At 32.3% G+C, this 25,146-nt stretch overlaps 1 protein-coding gene across 3 annotated transcripts in view; it reads right to left on the minus strand.

Moving 5' to 3' along the window:
• HGF (hepatocyte growth factor) overlaps nucleotides 1-25,146 on the minus strand; it is a 78,791-nt gene that overhangs the window by 4,300 nt on the left and 49,345 nt on the right. For all 3 annotated transcript variants that reach the window (XM_068549933.1, XM_068549934.1, XM_068549932.1), the window contains 6 exons: nucleotides 21,348-21,475; nucleotides 12,893-12,995; nucleotides 9,380-9,513; nucleotides 4,198-4,236; nucleotides 2,889-2,985; nucleotides 282-356 (listed from right to left, as the gene is read on the minus strand). In XM_068549933.1, coding sequence (XP_068406034.1) covers nucleotides 282-356; nucleotides 2,889-2,985; nucleotides 4,198-4,236; nucleotides 9,380-9,513; nucleotides 12,893-12,995; nucleotides 21,348-21,475 — 576 coding nt within the window. The remainder of the gene's footprint in view (nucleotides 1-281; nucleotides 357-2,888; nucleotides 2,986-4,197; nucleotides 4,237-9,379; nucleotides 9,514-12,892; nucleotides 12,996-21,347; nucleotides 21,476-25,146) is intronic.

A 25,146-nucleotide genomic window follows, 5' to 3' on the forward strand; every position in this document is an offset into this window, starting at 1 on the left:
AGGTTGGGGTAAAAATTATTAACATAATTCTAGCAAAATTTTTCCTCAAATGAGAGTAGTGCCAATCGTGGAAAGAGGTGAACAGAAGTAGTACCCATAAGTAAGTATCAGTTAAGTCAAGGTAAATTTTATAAGCTAAATCTAAAAAAAGAAATTAATTTGTTCACCCTATGCTGGTGAATCTCTGTTAAATGAATACACATTCTAAGCCTAAAAGCTAAGTGGAAGCCATACATATTTTTAAATGCTCAAAACAAATATTGGTTTCAGAAATACTTTACCGAGAAGGGAAACACTGTCTTGCAGTAAGAATCCAACTTTCCTTTATCAATGATCCTCCACAGATATGTTTATTTCTAAGAGAAAGAGGAAAGAGAAACAAGTAACGTCTGTGCAGAAAGGGTGCCTGCCAATTAATGCAAAACCTATGGCTCCATTTGTTAAACACATTGAGAGAAAAATGTAGACATTAACCCAACTAGAATAAAACGAGTAATCGTTTTATCAGAAGGATGATATTTGATGATTATAGCATTAGAACTTTTTTTCATAATGTGATTACAATTTTATGAAAGCAACTTTATTTTTATATGAGGAACGCTGTCACTACACACGAAGATCCATTCCCAACGCATATGTTCACGTGTGTGTGTGTGTCTATCCTTGTGAGAGAAAGTATGTGCTACAAATATAGGATAATTAGACCTATTTTAAATTCAGTGTTTGATTATGAAAACTGCAAATTTGAGTTTTTATTTAAAATCTGAAAACCATCTGGTGGTAACCATATATAATATTTATGTGCTATTCCCTTCTTTCATTACCATTATGTAGTTCTGATATATTAACTTAGAGTATAACTGAGTTTGAGTAATTTGTTTGTTCAGCTTAAGACCAACAATATAACATTTATTTACAAAATCAAAACAATTTTGCAAGACAGATCTAGGAAATTATAAAATATTTGTAGAGAATAATAAATACTAGAATATTTACTTGATGTATCCAAAATCTGTAAATCCATTATTTTTTGGCAGACACATGGAAAAAAGTACAACTATTCACAATTTACATTTCCAAAGCGTACAGATGTTCAGTGCTTCAGAGGGTAATAGAATAAGATTCCCAGACTAAGACCACAGTTATTTATGGCCTGTACCACACAGGAGGTTAAGAATATATATCGAGTTTGAATCTCTATTCCTCTCTGTGAGTTTTGGAAGAATAGCTAAACAGCTGTTGTTACTAAGAACTTGGATTTAAAAGGAAAAGTACTTTTTAAAAAAAAGTTTATACTACTATGATCTGATGAAAAACAGTTTCACCTGCTTCTCCAAGGATGGAGACTTCCAAAGGAAGTCTCCTTTGAATAAGAATAAATTGAAAAGTATTTGCCTTTTTTTTTCCTCGAGTAATGAGATTTGCAAAGATCCTCTAATTAGTTCAAAGATGTAGATTCTTGGAACATTTTCTATAATAAAGAAAATAAAACACCCCCCCCCCCAAGTTTTACAGCCTTCATTAAGTCTTCATATTGCACAATCAGCTTTAATGTTCTGGTGAGTTTCATAAATCTATTTCGGTACTACACACCCAGGACAGCTATCCTACAATTATCAACATAAATATTTATAAAAATTGATGAGTTACTCCTTGAAAGAAAGATACACTAAAAGAGAACTTTAGGCCATCTTCTACCTGGTATCTAAAGTCATATACATATCAAAGGATATAAACTTCATGCTTGTTAAGAATTGACTTATTTAAAAAAAACTTCAGTTTCAAGTTGTCTCTATTCTAATTTAATGCCACTGTGATTTGGTTATGGTTAAAAAAAATGGATTTTCTTCCTCTATTCTAGGAGGCTAGAGGTAAAGGAACAGGGAGGGTTTCCAAAAAGAGGAGATATTCCAGTTGGTATTTAAAGAATGAAAGGTTTTCCAGGCATAAAATACAGAGGAAGAAAGGTACAACATACAGTGGGAACCACAGCACAAAGGCTCGGAGAGAGAAACATGGGGTGTCTTGAAAACAAGGGAGAATGTGGCTAGAATTCAGGTGCACTTTGGCGTATGTTGCATGATGAGGTTCCAATACAGATAGATATAGACAAAGATATTTTAACATTCTGATTATCATATAGTATAATATGTGTAGTATATAGAAAGTTGTATGATCAGGTTTTAAGCTAACTCCTGTTTTCAATATTTAATTCTTACAACATAATTACTAATCTTAATTTTGTATAATAGTATATTTTGAAAAATTTTACATAGAACATGGCATTGATTCTTACAACACTGAGAAATAGACATGTCAAGAATTTTTTTATCCACACTGAATATTATAATTTCAAGACTGTTCAACTATCAGGATAATTTGTTAATCTTTTCCTTAATGATGAAATGTTCTAGAATTTTAAATTATTGCTATTTTTCATTAGAATGACAATAAAAAAGTCAGAAATTAAAAACAAATATAAAATTTTTGATATGATTGTACATAGGCAAGTTAAAAAATAATCTCATAATATACTAGATTGGGAAATTAATAATATAAGTATTATAACTATACGGTGATATCAAGGTATAGGTAGGTTCTCTGTGTAGTTGTCTTTTGCTTTATGAGAATTGAAGTGCCACATCAGGGACAATGCAAACACATATGGGACCTTTGTAAGCATTTAAAATGGCACCATCTCTGGAGGCACAAATTGCAAAATCCATGGCTTTTGGCAAGCAGAATGTGATTAGTCCCCTCTTGTGGCCCCCCTCATACAGGTGCCTTGTGGAGGGCACAACCTGCACGACTACACATGGCCATACTGCTGAGAATATAACTTTTGCAAATAATCCAGATATGTATGATTTGTGTCTATTAATAATTACCTGTATTTCAAACTAACCATCCATCCTACAATTGTTCGTGTTGGAATTCCATTTACAACCCGCAATTGTTTTGTTTTGGCGCAAGATATCACAGGATCTAAAAAGAGGACCAAACATAACATTTTGATAACACATTTTGAAATAATCCATGCCTCTCAGCTTTCTTTAGTGCAATGGTAACTACACAGATGTAACTACTGTAATTGTGTCAGAAGAACATTTTGGACAAAAGAAGGTAAATAGCATAACTACAGTGCCAAATCAGGCCCAAAATGTTTGCTATCCTCATCTAAGTAGATGGGTAACACAGAAAAACTAATCAACTCAAGGTCAACAGCATTACCATGATAGTGACAGTGGCTTTGCTCAGTATGTACAAGTTCTTCTGGTCTAACATTAATTGTATTTCCCTTAACAACCTCAACATAAAATGGAACAATGTTATTTACAGTGCTTATTTCTAAATGTCAATGAAAAGCAATAGCCTAAGTGAAAATAAAAAAACTATATTTGGTTTATTACTCCTGAATTTGTATAGTAAGAATGTAGAACCATTTTGCAACATGTTACCAAAGTTATATTAATTGAAATTTTATCCAAATGACATAATTATGTCTAAATCATTATATCCAAATGATATAATTCAGAATTCTTTGAAGTAAACTTTTTCCTGACCCTCCTCTGTGTTCCTTGCCTTATCCTTTCCACTCTTGTCCGTGGTCTAAAATAGATTTCCATTTGCTCTTCAGCCTGGGACACAGCAGGTGGTCTCTTAAAACATTTGAGTAACTTCCTTCAGCCCAAGAAATGTGTGAAAATCAGATACAAGCAGCTCCCAACAGATTTTCTTAAGCTGAGGATTAACTGAACCTCTCAGATTGTGTCATCTTTTGCCTCCTAGAGCATGCAAAGAGCTTTAAAGATAGAGCAGGATAAAGACACTGCATAACTTTCCAACCTTCAGGTTTCATTCTTTCTGACTGTAGCATCCTGATTTAATTTAAAGGATGGTGAAAGTCCAATGGATACCTTCTGCCCCCAATTAGGTAAAAGCAATATACATGCTTTTTTCAAAGTTAAATATAACATATTTTGTGACAGAGCATTGAATTTTGATATTCACTATGCAGTTGCCTTTGTAACACCTTTACACATGCACACAGAAAAAAAATGTTCAAATAAAATAAAATAGATTATTTTATTTTTATGATGGAACTTTATATAATGATGTTATTTTTCTATGAAGAAAATAATGACATCATTTCTGATGCATAGAGACTCAGATATATTATTTTGAAAGATTACTTACGGTCTAAATTGACTATTGTAGGTGTGGTATCACCTTCACCTGTAAAAACAAATATATATGTATATACATAATTTTTACATACATATTTCTGTTATATAGAACCAGAATTGTGTATTGAAATCCAAACATCCATGAATGGGTAATTTACTACAATTCTTTACATTTTATTCAAAAATAAAATGCAATAATACTCTTTTGAGTAATTATGTATCGCTTTTAGACAAAGTTGAAAGCATTGCACCTACTGGTAGTGGGTCATGTGAGGAAAGCCCTGTTTTATGACTGTGAAGGTTATCAGGTATGTGGTTTGATGGATGTTGGCAGTTTGAATTACACTGCTAGCAACAAGGAGCTGCCTCATTCTCCCAAGATGCCAAACATCGTACACAATGAACATTCCACCGAACAGCACTAATGCTTATTATTGTTTACTTGGGCCATTCATATAGATAAACTATGTAGCTTTACTGTAATTTGACCCATTTATATTTTTTCTGAAAATTACTTTTCTTTTATATGGTTAAGGATAATTAAAACTTCCTATGTTTCAGAAAACTTTTTTAAGAATTCGAGAAGATAGAAATCAAGGTCACTCATGGAAAAAGAGGGATAGCCAAATATAATTATGTTTTGTTAGCATATTTCAAAGACTGTTTTTTCTAGGTAGTAAGGGGAAAAGTATTAAAAAAAAGAATACCAGAAACTGCAAATAAATTATAACTAAAACTTCATACTTACTTCTTTTTTACAACCTCCCTACTGAGTGGGGTTTAATTGCTGCCAAGAGAAAGGCTTGGAGGATGCTAGGATTTGAAAATACTTAAGTAGTAATGAATGAGGTACAAGACATTTCCTGGAATTTAGTGTGTGACTGTCCAGAATTGATGACATAGAGTTTAGTCAGGCATTGTTTAGACCCAGCTGGTTGTTAGTCTCTGGAAGTGCCCTGCGCTCAAATAAACTGGCAACAAAACAAAAATGGCATATGGATTCCTTTGTAATAGATGCAAATTTTATTTTTATTTATGGGAAATCTTGAGAAAAATTAATACATGCTAAAGCATTTTTATTTATGTCCATTTTCCAGATCTAGATATTTTAAGTGAATACGTATAAAGGTGAACATACAAATTTCATCATTTCCCTTTCCCTTTAGTTTATCCTTGGGGATGGTTTTGTCTTAGAGTCAGCTGAGGTCATTGTTTTAGTTTACAGTACAAATTAGGACGGAGGCCGACTGTGGTCATTAAAACAACAAGGATATTGCTTTTTCCACTCAAGTTAGTTACATAAAAATTCTAAAATAAAAAACTAGATATTTATTCTTTGTATCGTTTGTGGTGAGAAAGACTACACTATTCATTGTATTCTTAATTGCATATCAAGTTTCCTATTTCTAGGCATCAAGTTAATACATCAACAAAGTATTTCGTTCATTATTGTACCTTACTAAAATATTTAAATTTTTAAAAATGTGTAGATCTTATCATTTAGGGGCTTTAATAATTAAGAGTATATATATAGATTTTCCTCTAAGCCAATATTTCTCACAATTTAGAACAAGCTGCATTACCACTTAAAATCAGATTTCTAGAGATTCTGGGTTGCTGGTTAGATTATGAATTTTTTGAAAGCATTCTAGTTTCTTCTGCTTTCTAGGCCTTTTCAATTTTACCTTAAAATACTATTTTCACTTCTCCTCTTTTACTTTTCCCTTACGTCTCCACCATAGTACTCAAATCTGAACAACTATATATGATACAAATCTTACTTTATATTGATTCACCTTAAACTTGAAGAAGGAAAACATGTCAATGATAAAAGTTTTTCCTATGGAAGTGTAGGGGTGTGTGTGAGTGTGTGTGTGTGTGTGTGTGTGTGTTTATATGGCCTCAGAACCAAACATGTGCTCTTACTGAAAACATAAAGAAAACTTTCTTTTAATAGATCCTTAAAGTTTCAACTCAAATTCAAAACTTTATGAACAGCACATCTTTTTCCACGCTGACAGTTGTATTCCCATTCTTATTATATATTTTAATATTAATATGTATGTATTTAAATGACTTTGAGATTATGTATGTAAAATGTCTCCTCTGTACACTGAAAATGATTTGAGTGTAGGAAACATTGTTTATATTTTCTATACCTAGAATGATATATAGGGCTTTGCACACAATAGCAGCACAATTTAAAATTATTAACAAATGAATAAATAAATACAAACTGAGGTGGAGATAATTTACCCAAGGCACTTAAAGTGATAGAACTAAAATCCTTCCCAGGAAATCAGAGTTGAAACTCTAAACCACTATGCTCTCTTAATACTTAAGAATTTTCTAAGATATACTGTGTATATGCATATAGACAAATATAGACATTTCTACAGTTTTATTTTTGCATCTTGAGAACCTTAAAAATATATGTTAAATATTATTTTGTAAGCATTTTTTAAAAAGGAATACAAACCTTTACAGGTTTTGTAATACAAATGTGCAGTGTGAAAATGATATATAGTCTCTGAAGTTAAATAAATAAGAACTCAAATCTTCTAAAGATAAATTTTATTAGCCTTTCACCAGCAAGAAAAATGTAAATAAATCCTGGCTATAAATATTAGTTAGAAAAATGACAGTGTAAAAATATTTGTTGAAATTAATTAATGTTCAGAATACACTGAAATAAATGAGTTATCTGCAATTGCATTTAATCAAATACTAGCAACACCCTGAAGTCTTTCAATAGCACATTACTAACTTTTAGTTTAAAAATGTTAGTTGAAAATATGCTTTAAAAACTTTGAAGTTATTAGAGTCTTGTCTCAAATTTATAAACCAAATCACAGTTCTCTGTGGGAACATTTTACTCTTAACTATGTCTACATACTAAAATTAGGCTACTGTGATTTTTAGAAATCTGGAATTCTATAGGGAAAGCAATAGAACTTGTTTTAGAAGCCAGGTCATTGACTTCTTTCCTTCTTCCTAGGTCATTGAAGAGTCTATTAGCCTCCACTATTCTTTCTTTTTATTTTTTTAATACATTTATTTATTTATTTATTTTTGGCTTTGTTGGGTCCTCGTTTCTGTGCGGTTGCGGCGAGCGGGGGCCACTCTTCATCGAGGTGTGCAGGCCTCTCACTCTCGCGGCCTCTCTTGTTGCGGAGCACAGGCTCCAGACGCGCAGGCTCAGTAGTTGTGGCTCACGGGCCCAGTTGCTCCGCGGCATGTGGGATCTTCCCAGACCAGGGCTCGAACCCGTGTCCCCGGCATTGGCAGGCGGATTCTCAACCACTGCACCACCCGGGAAGCCCAGCCTCCATTATTCTTAATTGTAGAAACTTCACAAAGAGGTACCATGAAATAAAACTAATATTTAGAAAAAATAACCCTTTCACCATTAAAAAAACGTTTTTTGTGCACCAGAGAGGTTGGAAAGGTTGCTCTGTTTGCTTGTTTATTTTAATGTTAAAACCAGAAAGACATCTTCTATAAAAGAACATTTTCAGGACCTATGCAAACCCTAATCTGGGATAAGTTAGGAACATTAGGAGAACACTAATTAATTTGAAAGGCTATGATTAAAGCTGATGAAATGATATATAACAATATGAAATACTATTTCTTTGTGAACATATATTTACTATTATAGAAAATTTCTTTATTAAAAATAGATTGGGAAGTTCCAAGTTTTAACTATAGATATAATTGATTAACGTCATATTTTTAAAAGTTTGCTTTTATGCTAAAAGTTCATGAAACGTGACTAGTGTTACAATTTATGGTGAGAAATTATCTCTTTAATTTGATGTATATTATGGAAAATATAGACTTCTGTTTGTGTTTTATGTTTTAAAGCAAACATCATTTCTTCAATCTAATCTCTTTTAAAGTGAGTATTTTTGCTGCTATTTTCAAGGTACTTGCTACTGCCTTGTCTCACATGAAAAACATTCTTAAAACAGGACTCTTACTGAACATATAAAACTATGTCTTTTTTAAACAAGAAGGCAGTTTAACATAGTGTTTAAAGATGTTTGCTATAAACAGAGCTGTGACACATGTACTACAGTAAAATGGTCTCTTGCTACTAATAGAGCTTTATAAGTCTTTTTCACTCAATCAATAATATATTGAGGATATATTTTCATCTCAATATACATTAGTCTCCATTAGCAGTTCTCAGTGGAGGTGATGCTATTGACATCTAGTGGGTAGAGGCCAGGGACACTACCAAACATCTTATAATGCATAGGACAGCCTCCCATAACAAAGAATTATCCAGCACAAAATGTCAGTCATGCAGAGGCTGAAAATCCTGATACCTTTCCCCAAACTGACTTCAATACAGGCTTCCCAGTACACAGAGCAGCACAGTATTGAGAGAGTCTGATTACCCAGGTTCTCACTAATATTAGGCATTAGCAATCATTTTCTTATTTGCCAACCTGATAGGTGGAAATGATTTCTTATGCTTTTATCTTTTCATTATAATTATTATATTTTCCTACTATTAAGTTTTAATATCTTTTCATTTGTTTATTAAGTTTATTCTTGAAGATTCATCTTCAATTTTCTCGAATCATCTCATCTTTTTCTTATTGCTATATAGACGCTCTTTTACATGAAGTGTACCAGACATATACATTTTATGTATATCTTTTACTTTATGTGCTAATACTTTTTAAACAAAATCATCTTGGGCTCAGAGAAGTAGATGGAATGTTTTAGGCTTCTTAGTCTTGACCTAAACAGCTGAGAAGAAAATGGAAGCACAACTATCTCTGATCTGTTTATGGGTCTGTTAGTGGGCTGGGGACTTTGCTAAGAGCTCTGCTACTTTCAGAGGCTGAACAGTTAGTATTTATTGGTGGTGGGGGTGGGGGTGGGGGGTGGAGAGGTCTTTCTAGCCCAGTCAGAACAATGGCCATGTATTACTTCTGAATTCCAAATAGGACTCTTCTGAGGGAGGAAAATCTCTTTTAAAAGGTCAGCAGATTGTCCCCTTGTCTAGAGGAGAGACGAAGTTGTGTGTATGTGTGTTGCTGTCTGAAATGCATCCTTATTTTGGGATCAACTCTAGCCCTCCTATATTATTTCCACCTCTGGCTAAGGTATCATTTTAGAGGGCATGCAGTATATTTAAAATGGTTCACCTGAAAAAGATCACAAAATGTACTTACAACGAGAAATAGGGCAGTAATCCCAAGGAATGAGAGGGTTCCCCGTGTAACACCAGGGACCATGGGCATCATCATCAGGATTCCGGCAGTAATTCTTATTCAGCTTACTAGCATCTGGTTCCCAGAAGATATGCCTGCATAAACAACAAACTCTGAACATCACAAAATGCACATCTTGTCCAAGAGAAACAAAATGTTACGAAGATATAATCCTAGTGCATAACTTTCATTACAGATACAATGAAATTCACAAGGTACCTGCTGTGAATTTTGGGGTTTTTTTTTTTTTTTGAGACTTATTTTGTTGTTGTTCTTGCAGTTTGGAAGGATGTTCTTTAACTCAGGAATAAGGCTGAATAATCAGCATAGATAAAGTGATAAAAGATTTTATGACTTTGCTTCTATTTAATAACTATACTGGCAAGGTAACAATACCCCTGTGCCAAAAAAGGAGCAGATGACAAAGATCTAAGTTAGAAAATGCATAGAAAATGCAAGCTATTGCAAAAGTATTTTTTTCATGTTTCAGAAACATGTAAAGAAGCATCACTAGCAACATTACTATGACAACGTACTGGAAGATACTCTGAAAACAATAATAATGTGCTAATAAAATTATTAAATTCTAAAATTTCACTGGTCATATAGTTACAAAATATGATTTTTTGACAGATAATTGAGTAACACTTCAGCCTTTCTCATTTTACATCTTAACTAAATTTATTACAAAAGTAAAGCAAAAATACTGTATGTTATTTTATAAGACCATGCCCACTCATATAACATCAATATTTACATTTACCTCAGTAACATTAATGAAGTCAAATTCCACATGGCCATCCTGACCACGTCATGAAAACTATACATCCTAACTTAATTTGTTTTGGATTGCTAATTACTACCATGCTTGAACATAATTAATATGTCATTTTTAAAAATTGGGAAGAGCTTCAACATAGAAACTTGGACTATCTTACTAAACTTGGATTTACTTTTTGGACCAATACAACAGTAAAGACATACAATACTTACTATGTGACAGGTTCTATTACAGATGACTTACATATATGCCCTTAGACCAACCTGATGAGACAGGCTCGAAGATTATGCAATTTTGTATTTCACGAAATTGAAATCCACAGAGGACAATTAATCTTTCTAGGGTCACATGGTTTTTAAGCTTTAGAACATGTGTTTGAACACACGGCTCTTTCCAGAGTCAGTGTTCAAAACCACCACACAGTATTACCTCTTTACTCGTCATAGTTTGTTCTTAAACCAAAATGGTACCATGCAACTTAGTCATTCATCAGTATCCTACAAGTTGTTTCCAAATGACTCTTAACTATTTCCAAAGGCAAACCTAAACTCAATGAATTGAGTTATAACCATTGCATCCCTGAATAAATATGCAACGTGTTTCCAGTGGTATGCTGGTAAATGTTTAACAACTAGCACTCTGAAGTGTGTATGGGGGGAGGGGGTCTTTATTTGTTGTCCTTGCATATTTCGGTAGTGTAACTGTAACTACTTCCACCATAAAACTGTCAAGCTTCTAATATGGAATCACTGAAGGCAGAGTTGGTTACAATTGTCTTTCACAAGTCCGTGAAGAGCTAGATCCACCCCACCATATTTCTAAAAATGCTTTTAAAAATATCAGTGTTGAAATCAGCATTAATTTTAATCATGCCAATTCTTGCTTAAAATTCTTGAATGAATTCCTTTAATGCTTAGGATAAAACTCAAATTTCTTAACACAGCTTACAGGGTCCTGTATGGTTTTGCCACTGGAGAATTTCTTCTCTGTGGACATTAACCAAATTATACTGTTTCAACCTTATTAAAGTTATTTCTGATTTTTATACACCTCCATTTTGGGGCTTTTGGACAAGTTATTTCTTCTGCCTGATGTACTTTTCCTCCTACACTTACTTTCACCAACTCCTACTTATTACGTATGTCCCAACTAACATCCCTTCCTGTAGGAAAACTTCCTGACCATTTAAGTGTGGGTGTCACTTGTTTGCAGTCCCATAACACAAGATATGCTTTTTTTGTGGATTTTCTAATATGGCATTGGCATTTGCTGTTTTCTGCCATTCCATACTAGAGTGAGATCCATGATGGCAGAATTCTGCTTAACTTTGAAGTCCTAGAGCTACAATGTCCAGTACAGTAGCTACTAGCCAGAGTAACCGCAGAAAAGCTAGTATGTGGCTCATCCAAATTGAAAGGTGCTATAATTATAAATATACAACAAATTTTGTAGGTTTAATATAAAAATGTAAAATGGCTCATTAATAATTTTTATGTTGAATACATATTGAAATGAAAAGCTTTAGAAATATTGGATTAATAAAAACATTATTTTAAAAATTTGCCTGTTTAATTTTACTTCTGTAAGTATGGCTACTGGAAAACTTAAAAAGTACAAGTGCGATTACATATGTCAATTGCATATTTATATTAGAGAACACTGCTTTAGAACTATCACTATTTGTTTGTGAAGTAAATTAGTCGAAAAAATATCATCCAGTAGTGAGTAAATTTTGAAAGAGAATAAGAACTTTAAAGCTAAAGTGGAACCAGGAGCAAAATGACTCAACTTCTCTGGATCCTTAAATTCTTATTCACACATACAGAAATATCTTCCATATAGGATTATGATGGTCAAACGAGATAACAACTCACAGAAAGCAACCATGTTGTAGATACTTTATTAAATGACACTACCGTTTTTCTTTTAATCATGCTGTATATATTCCAAGATATTTAATACAAATCTGTTCTATGTTGCAACTATGTCTCATACGTCTTTTGTAATTTCAAACACACTAGCACTACTGCTGGGGTCAAGTGGAAGATAACTGCTTTTGTTGTGAATATGTCCAATGTCAAAATCTCTAATTCTCTGAAATATATAGATTTTTTTCAATTACATATCCATTGCTTTAATTATAGAAAAAGCGTGTGAATCAGAATAAAGCTATACAAGGAAACATGTCTCAATAAGTTTTTAGTAGTTAAGTGGAATTTTAAGGTGTGTATATATATACATGAAGATGGTCACTTATCAATTTTATAAACTAATATTAATAATTAAATAATTATGAGAATATAATCCTATAATGTACTATTTGAAACACTAGATTTGACATTTCATTATACAATGTCTTATCCAGTTGTGTAATTGTTTTCTCCGTATGACCATATCATGCTTAAAGGTGGATCCCAAATGTATGTCCACTTTTTGTTAATGTTCCCGAGGCACCTGTTACAGAGCAGAACACATAGTAAATGCTCAATAAATATGTACTGGTTTGAATTGTTTATTTAAGTTTGCCACATAGAGAGAAAATGTTAAGCTGAGTTGCACAGAATGATCAATCTAATGTTTTTATTAGCTTACTATAATATATAAATGAATAGAAAGAAATACCAATGTACCTCAATACACCTATCTGCTGTTATCACTACATACTATATATTGAAAGAAAGAAATTTACATACCGATGTAAATCTTCCATGTTCTTGTCCCACATCGAACATGTTAGTCCAGATCGTGTTTTGGATAAATTGCCCATATAATTTTTGCCATTCCCACGATAACAATCTAAACATAAAATATATGGAAAGAAGACTAATGAATACTAGGGAGTATAGGACAAAGACTTTTTTTACAAGCATGTGAATTCATGAAAATCAACATAAAAATTAAAACAAAGCACTGAAATCTGTACAAAACAGACACTTAACTATCTCTCATAAAATATCTTTATTTTTAGTCAAATTTCTTCTTCATTAAAATGAAAGTTTATGTATCAAATTACAAATTCAAAAAAAAATCAAAGAAAAAATAAATGAGTGGCTCTTAGAGACACCAAAGAAATGAGAATTTTGTGAGTGACATATATATTTTCCAGTATTTTCTACTGAAAAATTTTACTCCACAGGAAGGTCACAAGAATGATATAATGAGCACTCGTATAACAGTCACATTTGTTGTGTTTTGATTTTTGTCTTTCGTGAGATTGACATTCTGAGTCATCCAAGCCAGCTGTTTCACAAATGCTCTTTAATTTCATTTTGCCTGATTATTTTCTCATGAATGAAATCAAGTTAAATGCAGAAATATTGCCTAGGTGATATTTTGTCCTTTTTTCAGGATTATTTCATGTGACACATGATGTCAGTTTGTTCGATTATTGCTGATGAGTTTGATAACTTGGTTAAGTGGTATAAAGGAAAAACTTCTCTTCATATATAAGAAAAACAAACAAAAATATTTTGAGGCCTTTGAGGCTGACTACATCCTATTCCCAAACAAATTTTCACAAAATGGCTTAGGCATACTTTGATTAATTTTGCATGAATCAGTTATTACTCTGCTGGTTTTAAAATAATTTTTTTATTTCCTACTTTTCTTTCTCTCTTGTTATTCTTCTGTAAATGAAAGTTTTTCCTTCTCCTGTACTCCTTCCATTTAAGTATTACTACTACTACTAGTAGTAGTAGTAGTGGTAGTAGTAGTCTACTAGTAGAAGTAGTAATGTAAATATGGACTCATGGATTCTCTTTTATTCAGCATGATATATTATCTATTCCTGTTGTTCATTTTGATGCTCAAATTGTTCCATCTTTAGCCAATGGAAGCCATGTTAAAATGGCTCCTGTGTCTTTTATCACTTCCCATGTGGTTTTATTTTTCACTTTTTTTCAACTGAGCAGTTTGCGTTCTATTAAACATTTATAGAAGTGTCCGTATTTGTAATTTTAAAAAATAATAAAAAGAAGTTAAGTTCTTTCAAATATGTAAGTTGCAGTTCTACATTTGAAAAGAAACACTATTCCATATTTTGAAATAATCCTGCATATTTTAATAGTAACTATTTAACAATTCTGATTTTTATATGAATAAAAACTGTAGTTTTAACTATAAAATATTATCTACAAACATACATTAACATTAAGATTATTCTCTGGTTTAAAGTTGGTAAGCCATAGTATATTATCATTGGTTTTAAATATGCTATGTGATTAGAATAAATAATAGGTACAAATTCTAATAAAATTTTTAAATGAATAATAATTTGTCCAGGAGTTAATTTAGTAAAAAAGAAATATAATAATATATTCAATAGTCATGTTTTGATATCCATAAATTTGAACTTAGATATAAAAACTCAAATAGGATAGGATTTGATACAGATAATATAGCAGTCATTACCATATACAATAAAATTGTTTTCAGAAAGCATAAATTTGTAAAATCCAATTCTTGTACATAGGCAGAATATATCAGTTAAAATATTTTCCTCTGACAGTGCTATTTTTTTCTACATTAGGAAAGGTTAAACCTTTGGCTGTTAGGTAGTAAATTCTTCAGATAATTTCTTACTGAAGAAAGCAATTGTGCAATGCGGTATATTGGTACTGCTCTTTGATACATTTTTGATTTTACACGTGTTTTCTGTATTAGAGAAAGAGATCCTCCTTACCACTACCACCGTTTTATTTGAATATGAGCTAGGTTTTTTTTTTTTCTTAGTAAACTTTTTATTTTAGAATAGTTTTTAATTTACAGAAAAGTTGTAGGTTGGTACAGAAAATTCTAATATACCACATAGTTTCCCCTACTTTTACTATCTTATATTAGTATGATAGATTTCTCACAACTATTTACCATACTGATGCATTATTACTAACTGAAAACTATATTTTGTTTAAATTCTTAGTTTTTACCTAGTGTACATTTTTGTGTCCTAGGATCCCACGTGATACCACATTACATTTAACTGTCGTGATTTTTAAGGCTCTTCTGGATGTAACAGTTTTCTCAGACTTTCTTTTTTGATGATCCTGACAGTTTTAAGGAGAACTAGTATTTTGTAAAATGTCCATCAGTTGGGTTTGCCTGATGTTTCCCTCATGATTAGATCTGGTTATGGGTTTTTGAGAGGAAGACATAAATTTTGAGCACTTATTAACTTGCTGGCATAAGATATTCCAGCTTCACTTTATGTTTTTTCTTGCCCCAGGCCCGGAATCTTCCATTTCACCAAGGAGCCATTGTTTATGTTAGTGATGAAAGGTAAGGAGAAGACGTGGGTGCCATGTGTGCTCATTGCTATTTGGTACCATTGTTTCTAGTCCCTTTCATTTGATAGAGCTGGGAAGTGTGTGCGTGTGTGTGTGTGTGTGTGTGTGTGTGTGTGTGTGTGTGTGTTCATGAGTAACTGATCCCTCTAACTCCAATCTAGCACCAGAGTTGTTCCTTGTCTCCTCTTCATTTGTGTATTTCTTCTCCTATAGTGAGAACCATGATTCTAGGTAACATCAGTGTCTTTGCTCATTTTCTGAATTCTCCAATGCACACAAAATAATGTTAAAGCTGCTACATCCTAATACAACAAAATTACACTTTTAAGTTCAAAAGGTATTTAAAGTTATCTAACTTTAAATGTATTCCAGTGAGGCTATATATAGTCAGAAAATTGTGTTTAAAAATTATTTGGAATTTTTTTCCAAATTCTGTAGTAATGGTATCTATTTGATATACAGATAGGCACATTTCTGTGTTTTTTTCCATCTTTCTTGAGATTACTTTTTGAACATTTAAAACATTAATATTGGTTGATAGTCAAAACTATGTGAAAGTGTGTATTCAGAGTGTTCTCATTTTCCCTCTTGCTTCTTTGTCATATTTCTACCCACTACTACCCACCATTACAAGTAACCAATTTCATTAGTTTCTTGTTTATGGCTCTTGTGTTTCTTTCTTTTTTTTTTTTTTTTTTTACTTTTTTGGCAAAGATGTATATACACACACACATATATACATATGTAATATAAATATATAACTATACGTATATATAGTCTATATATGTATTATTATATCCCATTCTTTATTACTAGTAGTAAATCCCTTTATTTATTACTAATAGAATACCAAATATATATTTTAGTGCCTTGCTTTTTTTTAAATTAATAATATACCTGAAAATCGCTTCATATTAGTTCATGAAAAGTTTTATCATTCTTTCTGCAAATTTGCAGTATTCCATTGTGTGACTTCGCCAGAGTAGATTTGGGTTGTTTTGCTAGTACAGAAAACGCTGCAATAAAAAAACTCATGCATATGTTTTTGCATATTATTGGAGCTGTATATTCAGATAGTGCATTATTGGTCCAAAAGGTGAATGCATATGTAATTTAATTATTGTAATATTCTGTTCCATAAGGATTTTATCATTTTGCACTCCCAAGAGCAAAGCATGAGAGTTCATTTCCCCATACAGCTTTGCCAAAAGATAGCATTGTCAAGCTTTTGAATTTTTGTGAATTTATATGTGAGAAATAAAAGTCTCATATTATGAAAAATCTCAATACCTATATTTTAGTTTTTTTCTTGTTACATGTGAATTTAAGCATAATTTTCATGTATTTAAGGGAATTTTTATATTTTTCTCTAAAGAAATCTTTCTGTTCATGTATTTTGTCCATTATTTAATTTTTTGGTCCTATACTTTTCACTTTCACAGTTTTTATATATTAAAAATATTTATCTTTATCTGTGATATACATTTTAAGACTTATTTCCAAATTTGTCTTTTGAATTTAAATATGATGGGTTTGTTTATGTTTTTTGCCATGGCAAGTTTTTGATGTAGCTTATTATTTTTTTCTTTTATTGCCTTTAGATTTTTAGTGTTAATTAAAAGCATATCGCCACATCTAAGTTATAAAGGCATTTTTCCAAGTTTACTTCTAGTATATAAATGGTATCCCTTTTTACACTACATCTCTTATCCATTTGGAGTTTATTTTCGGGTATGGTGCAAGGCATGGATTTAATTTTATTATTTTTCCAAACGGTACTTTATTGATCCATTATTATATTTTAAAAGTTTATTTTTACCCAGTGACATATAGTGCCACATTTTAAATATAATCTCAGTAAGGAGTCTGTTTTTGGATTCTGTGTTCTGTCAATTTATTCATGTGCTAGAACTACATTCTTTTAATTATAAACTCTTTAACAAATATTTTAACATCTGATAGGGTTATTTACCTCTAATCCTCTTCTTTTTCAAGGTTTTCCTTAGTATAGTTACATGTTTATTCTCCTAGGAAAAATTTAGAATGAATTTGTTTGATATCAGAAAATATCACATTAAATTTACAAATTAGCTTAGGTGGAATTGATGCATTTATGATGTTGAGTTCTCATATCAAGAACAAGGGATGTTTTTCTACATGTTAAAGTACAATTTGGGGCTTTCAGTAGTAATTTAAAATATAATTACATAGATTTGCACAACTTTCCTAAGTTTTCCTCAGTTTTGTTTCCTATTATAGATGTAGTTTTCTCTTTAATTAGATTTTCAAAACCATATATGAATGCTATTAATATTTGTATATTAATGTGTATCCTGCTACCTTAGTGATTTTTTTATTTGAATTCAGATTTCCAAGTATATTACTATTATATCATTTTCACAAAGATCTTTTGCCTTTTTACCCAATCAATAAATATGCCTTCTTATCTAATTGTATAAAATAATATCGACAATGCAATGTTACAGAGAAATATAATGTTAACTTACATTTACAATATTAAATAGTAAAGGAGATGTTAGACATTCTTGTTTTCTTTTTGACCTTAGTAAGAATACCTCTTATGTTTTCCCATCAAGTAAGTGGTGGTTTTATGACTGAGATTACATCTACATCTATATATCTATAGTATATATATATATATGAGTGGATATATGGGTGTGTGTGTAAGTATGTATGTATTCCACAAATTCTTGAGTACTTTTATGAAGAATGCATGAATTTTGTCACAGTAATTTCAAAGTCTGTTAAGATTTGTTATATGGTTGTTTTTCTTACATCTAAGATGAATTATATTAATGGGTTTCTAAAACTGAACCATTTTTGTTCTCAGACTAAACTCCACTCAATCATTATGTATTATTTACTTAATTTCTTTATTGAACTGTTCACTCAAATTTCATTTAAGATTTTTACATTAATATTTACAAATGAGATAAGTCTATAGTTTTCTTCTGTGATACCTTTCTCATGTTTAAGTTTCAATATTATAATTCCATCATAAAAATAATTTGGAAATTTTACTGCATTGGTTAAGCTACAGGGCAATTTACATAGCATTGAGATCACCTGGTCTATGAATTCATCTAGGCATGATGTGTTTGTGGTGGAATACTTTATTAGTAAATTTCCATGTTTCTTCTATAGGAATGAGTCTAAGTTTTCTTTCTCTATCAGGGTCAATTCAAATAACTTGAATTTTCCTAGTATATTACCCATTTTACTTTCATTTTCAGTTTTTACATGAAGTTGTATAAAATAATCTCATGTTTTCCTGTTTCACTGGTTATTTCTGCCTTCATAATTATTATTTTATATATTTTTCCTCTCATGAGTCAGTTATCTGGTGGTTGTCTATTTTGTTAATTTTTTCAAAGAATCATCATTTGGCTTTATTCATTAGTTCTACTGTTTTCTTTTCTTTACCTTATTAATGTCTGCTTTTATCTTAGTTGTTTTCTTTCATGTGTTGCTTTTGGTTTACTTTTTCCTCCACCTCTTTGAGTGGGAAATTTCATTCCCCTGTCTTCATTATGTGTATTATTGATATAAATATTTAAAGCTGTGAATTGTGTTTTGTTTCCTGCCTTAAATGTACCTTATATAGTATAATACACTGTGTTTTATCAGCATTTTTAAAGAAATTCTGCAATTTCAGTTTTCTTTTTTTTAACAGAGTTATTTAATATCCAACTGGAAGAGCTTTTATATATATGCTAAATCAGATGTTGCAAGATTTGAGCAAAAGTTTTTAACTCATCAACCTATATGTGGAATTTGTATTTCCTGCTATATAGAGAAGGATAAGAGCAACATCCTTTTGTGTGTGTGTGTGTGTGTGTGTGTGTGTGTGTGTGTGCCTGCATGTGTACATATCAAATATGTAACAATCCATACTACTAGCTTGGCAGTATTATACAATGACATAACTCTCTTAAAATTTCACAGCTGTATGTTGAATTGGCTAACAGTGTCTCTTAAGTAGGACTTATTCATTTTCAAATTGCCCCACAGAGCCTAGCACATTGTTGCATATATCAGGTATAATATATTGTTAAAGAAAAGGAATATAATATATTGTTAAAAAAAGAAATATAATATATTGTTAAAGTGTTATTGAAAAGGAAAAAGCATTGAGTAATGGAAAGGTCATTTTAAGGAGAATTTGAGTGACTCACAGTTGTGCTAATTTGAGAGTTCAGGCAAGTTATTTAAATTCCATAAAGCTAATTTCTTCATCTATTAATATGCAGCTCTATTATATAAGCAACAACATCAGCTAACTTTCAAAACCCAAAATCCTCATATTCTATTACCTGATCTTTGATAAGTGATATATATGTACATTAAAGCATCTTAATACACATCAGAAGCTTATAAAACAATTGTTCTCACTTGCCTCTATCACTCAGAATTTATCAGTAATTGTTTAAATGACTAAGGCAGGGACAAAGAAGATCCAGCTGGTACCAAACCTCCCTTAATCATTGGTTTCAACTTTATTTCCAACTGACCTTTAAAGTCTGCCCAAGAAGAGTGAAATTGATTGAAAAGGGACTCATCTCTTCTTCCCTCTACAACTGTTTTCAGAGTTGTTCACAAAAAATGGCACTGAGGAAACTCAGGGGATGGAAGAAGTATGTACAGGGCAATAAATCCATGAAATAGAGTTTTAAATTTGGCTTGGACTTTTTAGAATGATTTAGGACTGACCATGGCCATGACCATCATAATTAAATTTATGTGAAAGAATGTGATTATTTAAAAATCATAACTCCTAATTCATGATATACCAATAAATGCCCAGGGCCCATTATTATTAATTTTTGACAAATGATTTTTTAAACCTACTTCAATGTGACTTTTCTCAACCACTGCTCCCTGAAACAATTATTTTCAATGGTGTCTATGTTTCCAAGCACAGTGGTGATTTATCCCAAATCCCACTGTTACATATCATCTCTGCTGCTAACACCCCAGTACACATCACTCTCGTCTCTGGCCTAAATTACTGAAGCAATCATTCAGTTGATTCCCCTGTTTTGGCCCTTTGTCAGGAGTTCTGGCTATTTTTCATAATGCGGCCAGAGTCATCCAGTTAAAATTTAAGTCAGACAGATCATTTAGCTCCCGTCTCAGAATCCTACAACAGAGTCTCTCCTCTTTCAGAATGGAAGTGTAAATCCTTCCAGTTTCTACTAGGCCTATGGAATTTTAGCCCAGTTGCTCTCTCACCTCATCTCCTGCTACCCTCTACCTTGCTCATTCTGTACCAGCCACAATGATGCGCGTTTCTTTCTCTTAACTTTCCAAGCACTCTCCCATCTCATGCCATTTTCATTTGCAGTTTCCTCTACCTAGAATGCTCTTTACAAGTATGTGCACGTGGCACATGCTGCTCCCTGACTTATTTCAGGTCCTCCTTAAATGTTACCTTAATATGTAAGATCTTCTCAGACCATTAAAGTATAAAATAGCAACACCCTCCTCCCTCTAACTCTGGGACATTTATCTCTCTAGCACTTACACAAACTTACTTACTATCTCCACCTACATTTTAATTTCACTTGTTTTTGTTTGCTGGACGTTAGTTCAATGGGATCAGAGAATTTTGTTTTGTTTTACTGGTATATCCACAGTGCCTAAAACTGTCCCTGGAACTAGTATACATTCAAATAAATAAAGGGATATTGAACAAATTAATATATAAAAGAAATCCAACTTCAGGCTTGGTGATTTTTTTTGCTAACAGTGCAACAAGAAATAAGTCTTCTGCTGTAATGTGTACTCCATTTAGGCATTTCCACTGAATTTAATCATGCCCACACTGCAAAATGTCAGCTATTACCTTGTCCACTTGACACATCACATTTTGGAATTTGGGAGCAGTAGCCAACTCGGATGTTTGGATCAGTGGTAAAACACCACGGTGACTCAGCCCCATCTGGATTTCGGCAATAATTTTCTCTTAGGTCCCTATTGAGAATAAACATGTTAATGTAAATTGCCAGGGTTTCTTACATTGGTGAAGTCAGTGTTATTACATTTCTAGAATCCTAGAATGTGTGCATTCTATAAATAGAGCCCTACGTTTTAGATTTAGGATAGTTATAACAGTTTAGAATTCAGTATACACAACTGACACTGCCCACATTACTGAAATAAATGCTGTCAGATGTCAGAATTCTTCTTCTTCCACAGACCTGGAGTTTCACACAAACACTACTGCTTCGTGAAAGAGAAATAGTACCACTTCATTCTTCTCACTCATTTTCAAGACGTGGACTCTCAACTGTTACAATTTTTAAAAACTGGTCTGTTATTACTTTTTCATGGACTGTCTATAATGTAGAAACACATTCTCTTTACAGAAGAAAGGCTATTATAATTAATAGTCTTTAATTTCTCTTGTTTAAAAATGAAGTTCCACCTATTCAAACATTTGCCACAAAACACATGATAGATATTTCTTCTTTAAATTCTGTATTTCTTTGATTTATTTAATTCACTACATAGATTTCTTTTAATTCCAATGTAGTTCTTTCTTGATTTAGAGATTACAACATGCAATTTTATATTTCTGTAAAATTAAATCCTAATTACAGTATAGATAACCTAACTATAGAAAAAGTTGTCAATGTAATACATGTACTTCCTTTATTTTACCAATGATATAGTTAGACATTTAGAGTTCACAATAAGGAAAAAGTCTAAACTAATATTATCTGTATGTAAAAGGATTTTACCTTAATGCAAGGTTCATGTTAAATAAAATGTGGAATTTATGATTTGCTCTCCTGATAATGCTCTCTAATTTGAAGAAAGCATGTACTTTCTTTTCGTAAATCCCTGCTAATAATTTAACAAAATTAATATTCAGTCTATTGGAAGGTACATTATTTATTTCACTTAGGCCCAATTAAAAATACTACACTTTTATTACTATCCAAATTGACCATTAGAAACTGAAAAGTGTTTAAAGAAGAAGCTTGAGTTTGGTTATAAAATCAACAGGTAGTAGTTTATCTAGCCAAAATAGGTCCTGACACAACTGTTATTTAAGGTTGTAAGAACAGTGAATGCCAATAGCTAAGGCCATTGTATAGCAAATATTCTTATTTATAACCTATATTCAAGCCTTTACCCTTCTTATAAAATTATTAACTGGAAAGATGAAGAAAATCTTTTCTTTCTTCTAACCAATTTATACTCATGTTTAAAAAAACTGTCAGGGGCTTCCCTGGTAGCGCAGTGGTTGAGAATCTGCCTGCCAATGCAGGGGACACGGGTTCGAGCCCTGGTCTGGGAGGATCCCACATGCCGCGGAGCAACTAGGCCCGTGAGCCACAACTACTGAGCCTGCGCGTCTGGAGCCTGTGCTCCACGACAAGAGAGGCCGCGACAGTGAGAGGCCCGCGCACCGCGATGAAGAGTGGCCCCCGCTCGCCGCAACTAGAGAAAGCCCTCGCACAGAAACGAAGACCCAACACAGCCAAAAATAAATAAATAAATAAAAAGATTCAATGCTTCCTTGTAAAAAAAAAAAAATAACGATAAAAAAAAAACTGTCAGTACAAAATACGTGCATTGAATTTTACATAAAGTGTACACAAATTTGCAATTTTAGATGAATAATTGCTTAGTTAAATTATTTTGAGTTATTAATTTAAGGCAAGATAATTAAACAGAGATCTGAGGCTATCAAAAATCTTAGCTTAGGCCCTCTATAATCTATATCTAGAAGCACCTCATTAATCTAGATTAAGCAAGAATGAGAGTCAAGGTTTGCTCAAATATTTTTTCTAAGTTCTTTCCCTTCACTTGAAGAAAGAAGTGTTTACAATTATTAAAGCGAATTAATGATTATATGATTCATGTACATTCACCACAGGCAGTATTGTTCAGTTATAGTGTTTTTGTTTTGTTTTGATTGGAGTAAAATTGCTTTACAATGTTGTGTTAGTTTCTGCTGTATAATAAAGTGAATCAGCTATATGTATACCTATATCCCTCCCCCTTGGACCTCCCCCCCTCCCTTCCCCCCCCCCCACCATCTAGTTCATCACAGAGCACCGAGCTGAGCTCCCTGTGCTGTACAGCAGATTCCCACTAGCTATCTATTTTACACATGATAGTGTATTTATGTCAAACCTAATCTCCCAATTTGTCCCACCCTCCCCTTCCCACCCCGTGTCCACATGTCCATTCTCTATGTCTACGTCTCTGTTCCTGCCCTAAAAATAGTGTTTTAAAGATCGTCCTTTGTAAGGAGTCTCAGTTTTGGGGCAAATCGTGTTTAGTACAACCAGAGATACCCGACCAGTATTCCATTCTCTGCTAGTCCACAAACAGTAAATGCATCAATACTCTGAGTAAAATGTTGAGTCAGATTTTATCAGTTTTATAACACAGCTCACTTTTTGTTTTTTTGACATTTATGTTTGGTTACCTTGACCAAATAACCAATTAAGAAAGAATGTCTTAAATTCCAATAACATGTAACAGCTAAACTTTTGATCATTTTTAATTGTGAAATGTGTGGATTCAATTTCTATAATTATTATCTTTTTTCTTACAGATGAGGTTCATTTGGGTATTTACACATACACAGTCTCTAACTTGAGTATTATCAGTCATTAGAAGTTGACAAAAAGTGTGCATGGCGCTGACACTGTCTCCTTTGTCTCCCTTAACTATTCGTTTCTCATTTTCTTTGCTCTCTCTAGTTTTATGTTTATTTCTGAGGTATGAAACACATGGGTCAAAAATAGAGAGTGAATTGCTGTGAAGAAAATGAAGGAAATAAACCCCAGAGTGGCAATTATAAATTTGTTACTATAAAATAATTTAAAAAACATAACAGATGAATATTTACTATCTAAGCAAAGAACTCTGAATTGGCTTTAAAAATCTAAAAATAAAATAAAAAAACATAGACTATATCCCCTCTCCAGTGGATGGGCCAACTAATGTTCATAGTTCTCCATCTTGAAATGTTAAGCTCTCTTATTAAAAGCCAGTTACATAAAGGCAATATATGTTATTTATAGGTGCTATTTCAGCAAAGCCACTATGAATGACACGTGTGTTATAAATTTTAAAAGCAATCATTTTATGTTCCTAATAACAAGGTGGGCAATTTAAAAACACATGGCATTGTGGCTGTCTGTCTAACAAAAGTTAAGTGGTGAAGAAAAGCAGCCATGGAGAAGAACATAACAACTATGTAATTGATATTCAAGGGCAGTTTCTTCGGCTTGGTTCATCTAAACAGCTGTTTTATTTCCCCACTTTTTAAAGAAAATTTAGAAACAATAAAAATCACTCATTCAAAATTTTAAAAATAATTTTTTTCAAGGCTGAAAACTCATCAGTTTACCATGTTGATCGAAATCAAGGTGTGCCTTGTAATCGCCCCTAAAGTTAATATGAAAATTTAAGAAGGCACTAGTTTGAAACTTGCCTGGTTATCATTACCACTAATTGGTTTATTAAATAGACCTGCAAGAGCAAAGCTGTGATCAGAAACCTAGGGATGTGTTTCCCAAAGCATGGATGGTACATCAACCATCTGATTCAGAATCACCAAGAGTGCTTGTTAAAATGTATTATTTGAAGTCCAAATTTCAGACCTGAGCAATCAAAGT

The sequence above is a fragment of the Eschrichtius robustus genome, chromosome 8 (genome assembly GCF_028021215.1).
Source record: "Eschrichtius robustus isolate mEscRob2 chromosome 8, mEscRob2.pri, whole genome shotgun sequence".
Classification (NCBI taxonomy): Eukaryota; Metazoa; Chordata; class Mammalia; order Artiodactyla; family Eschrichtiidae; genus Eschrichtius; species Eschrichtius robustus.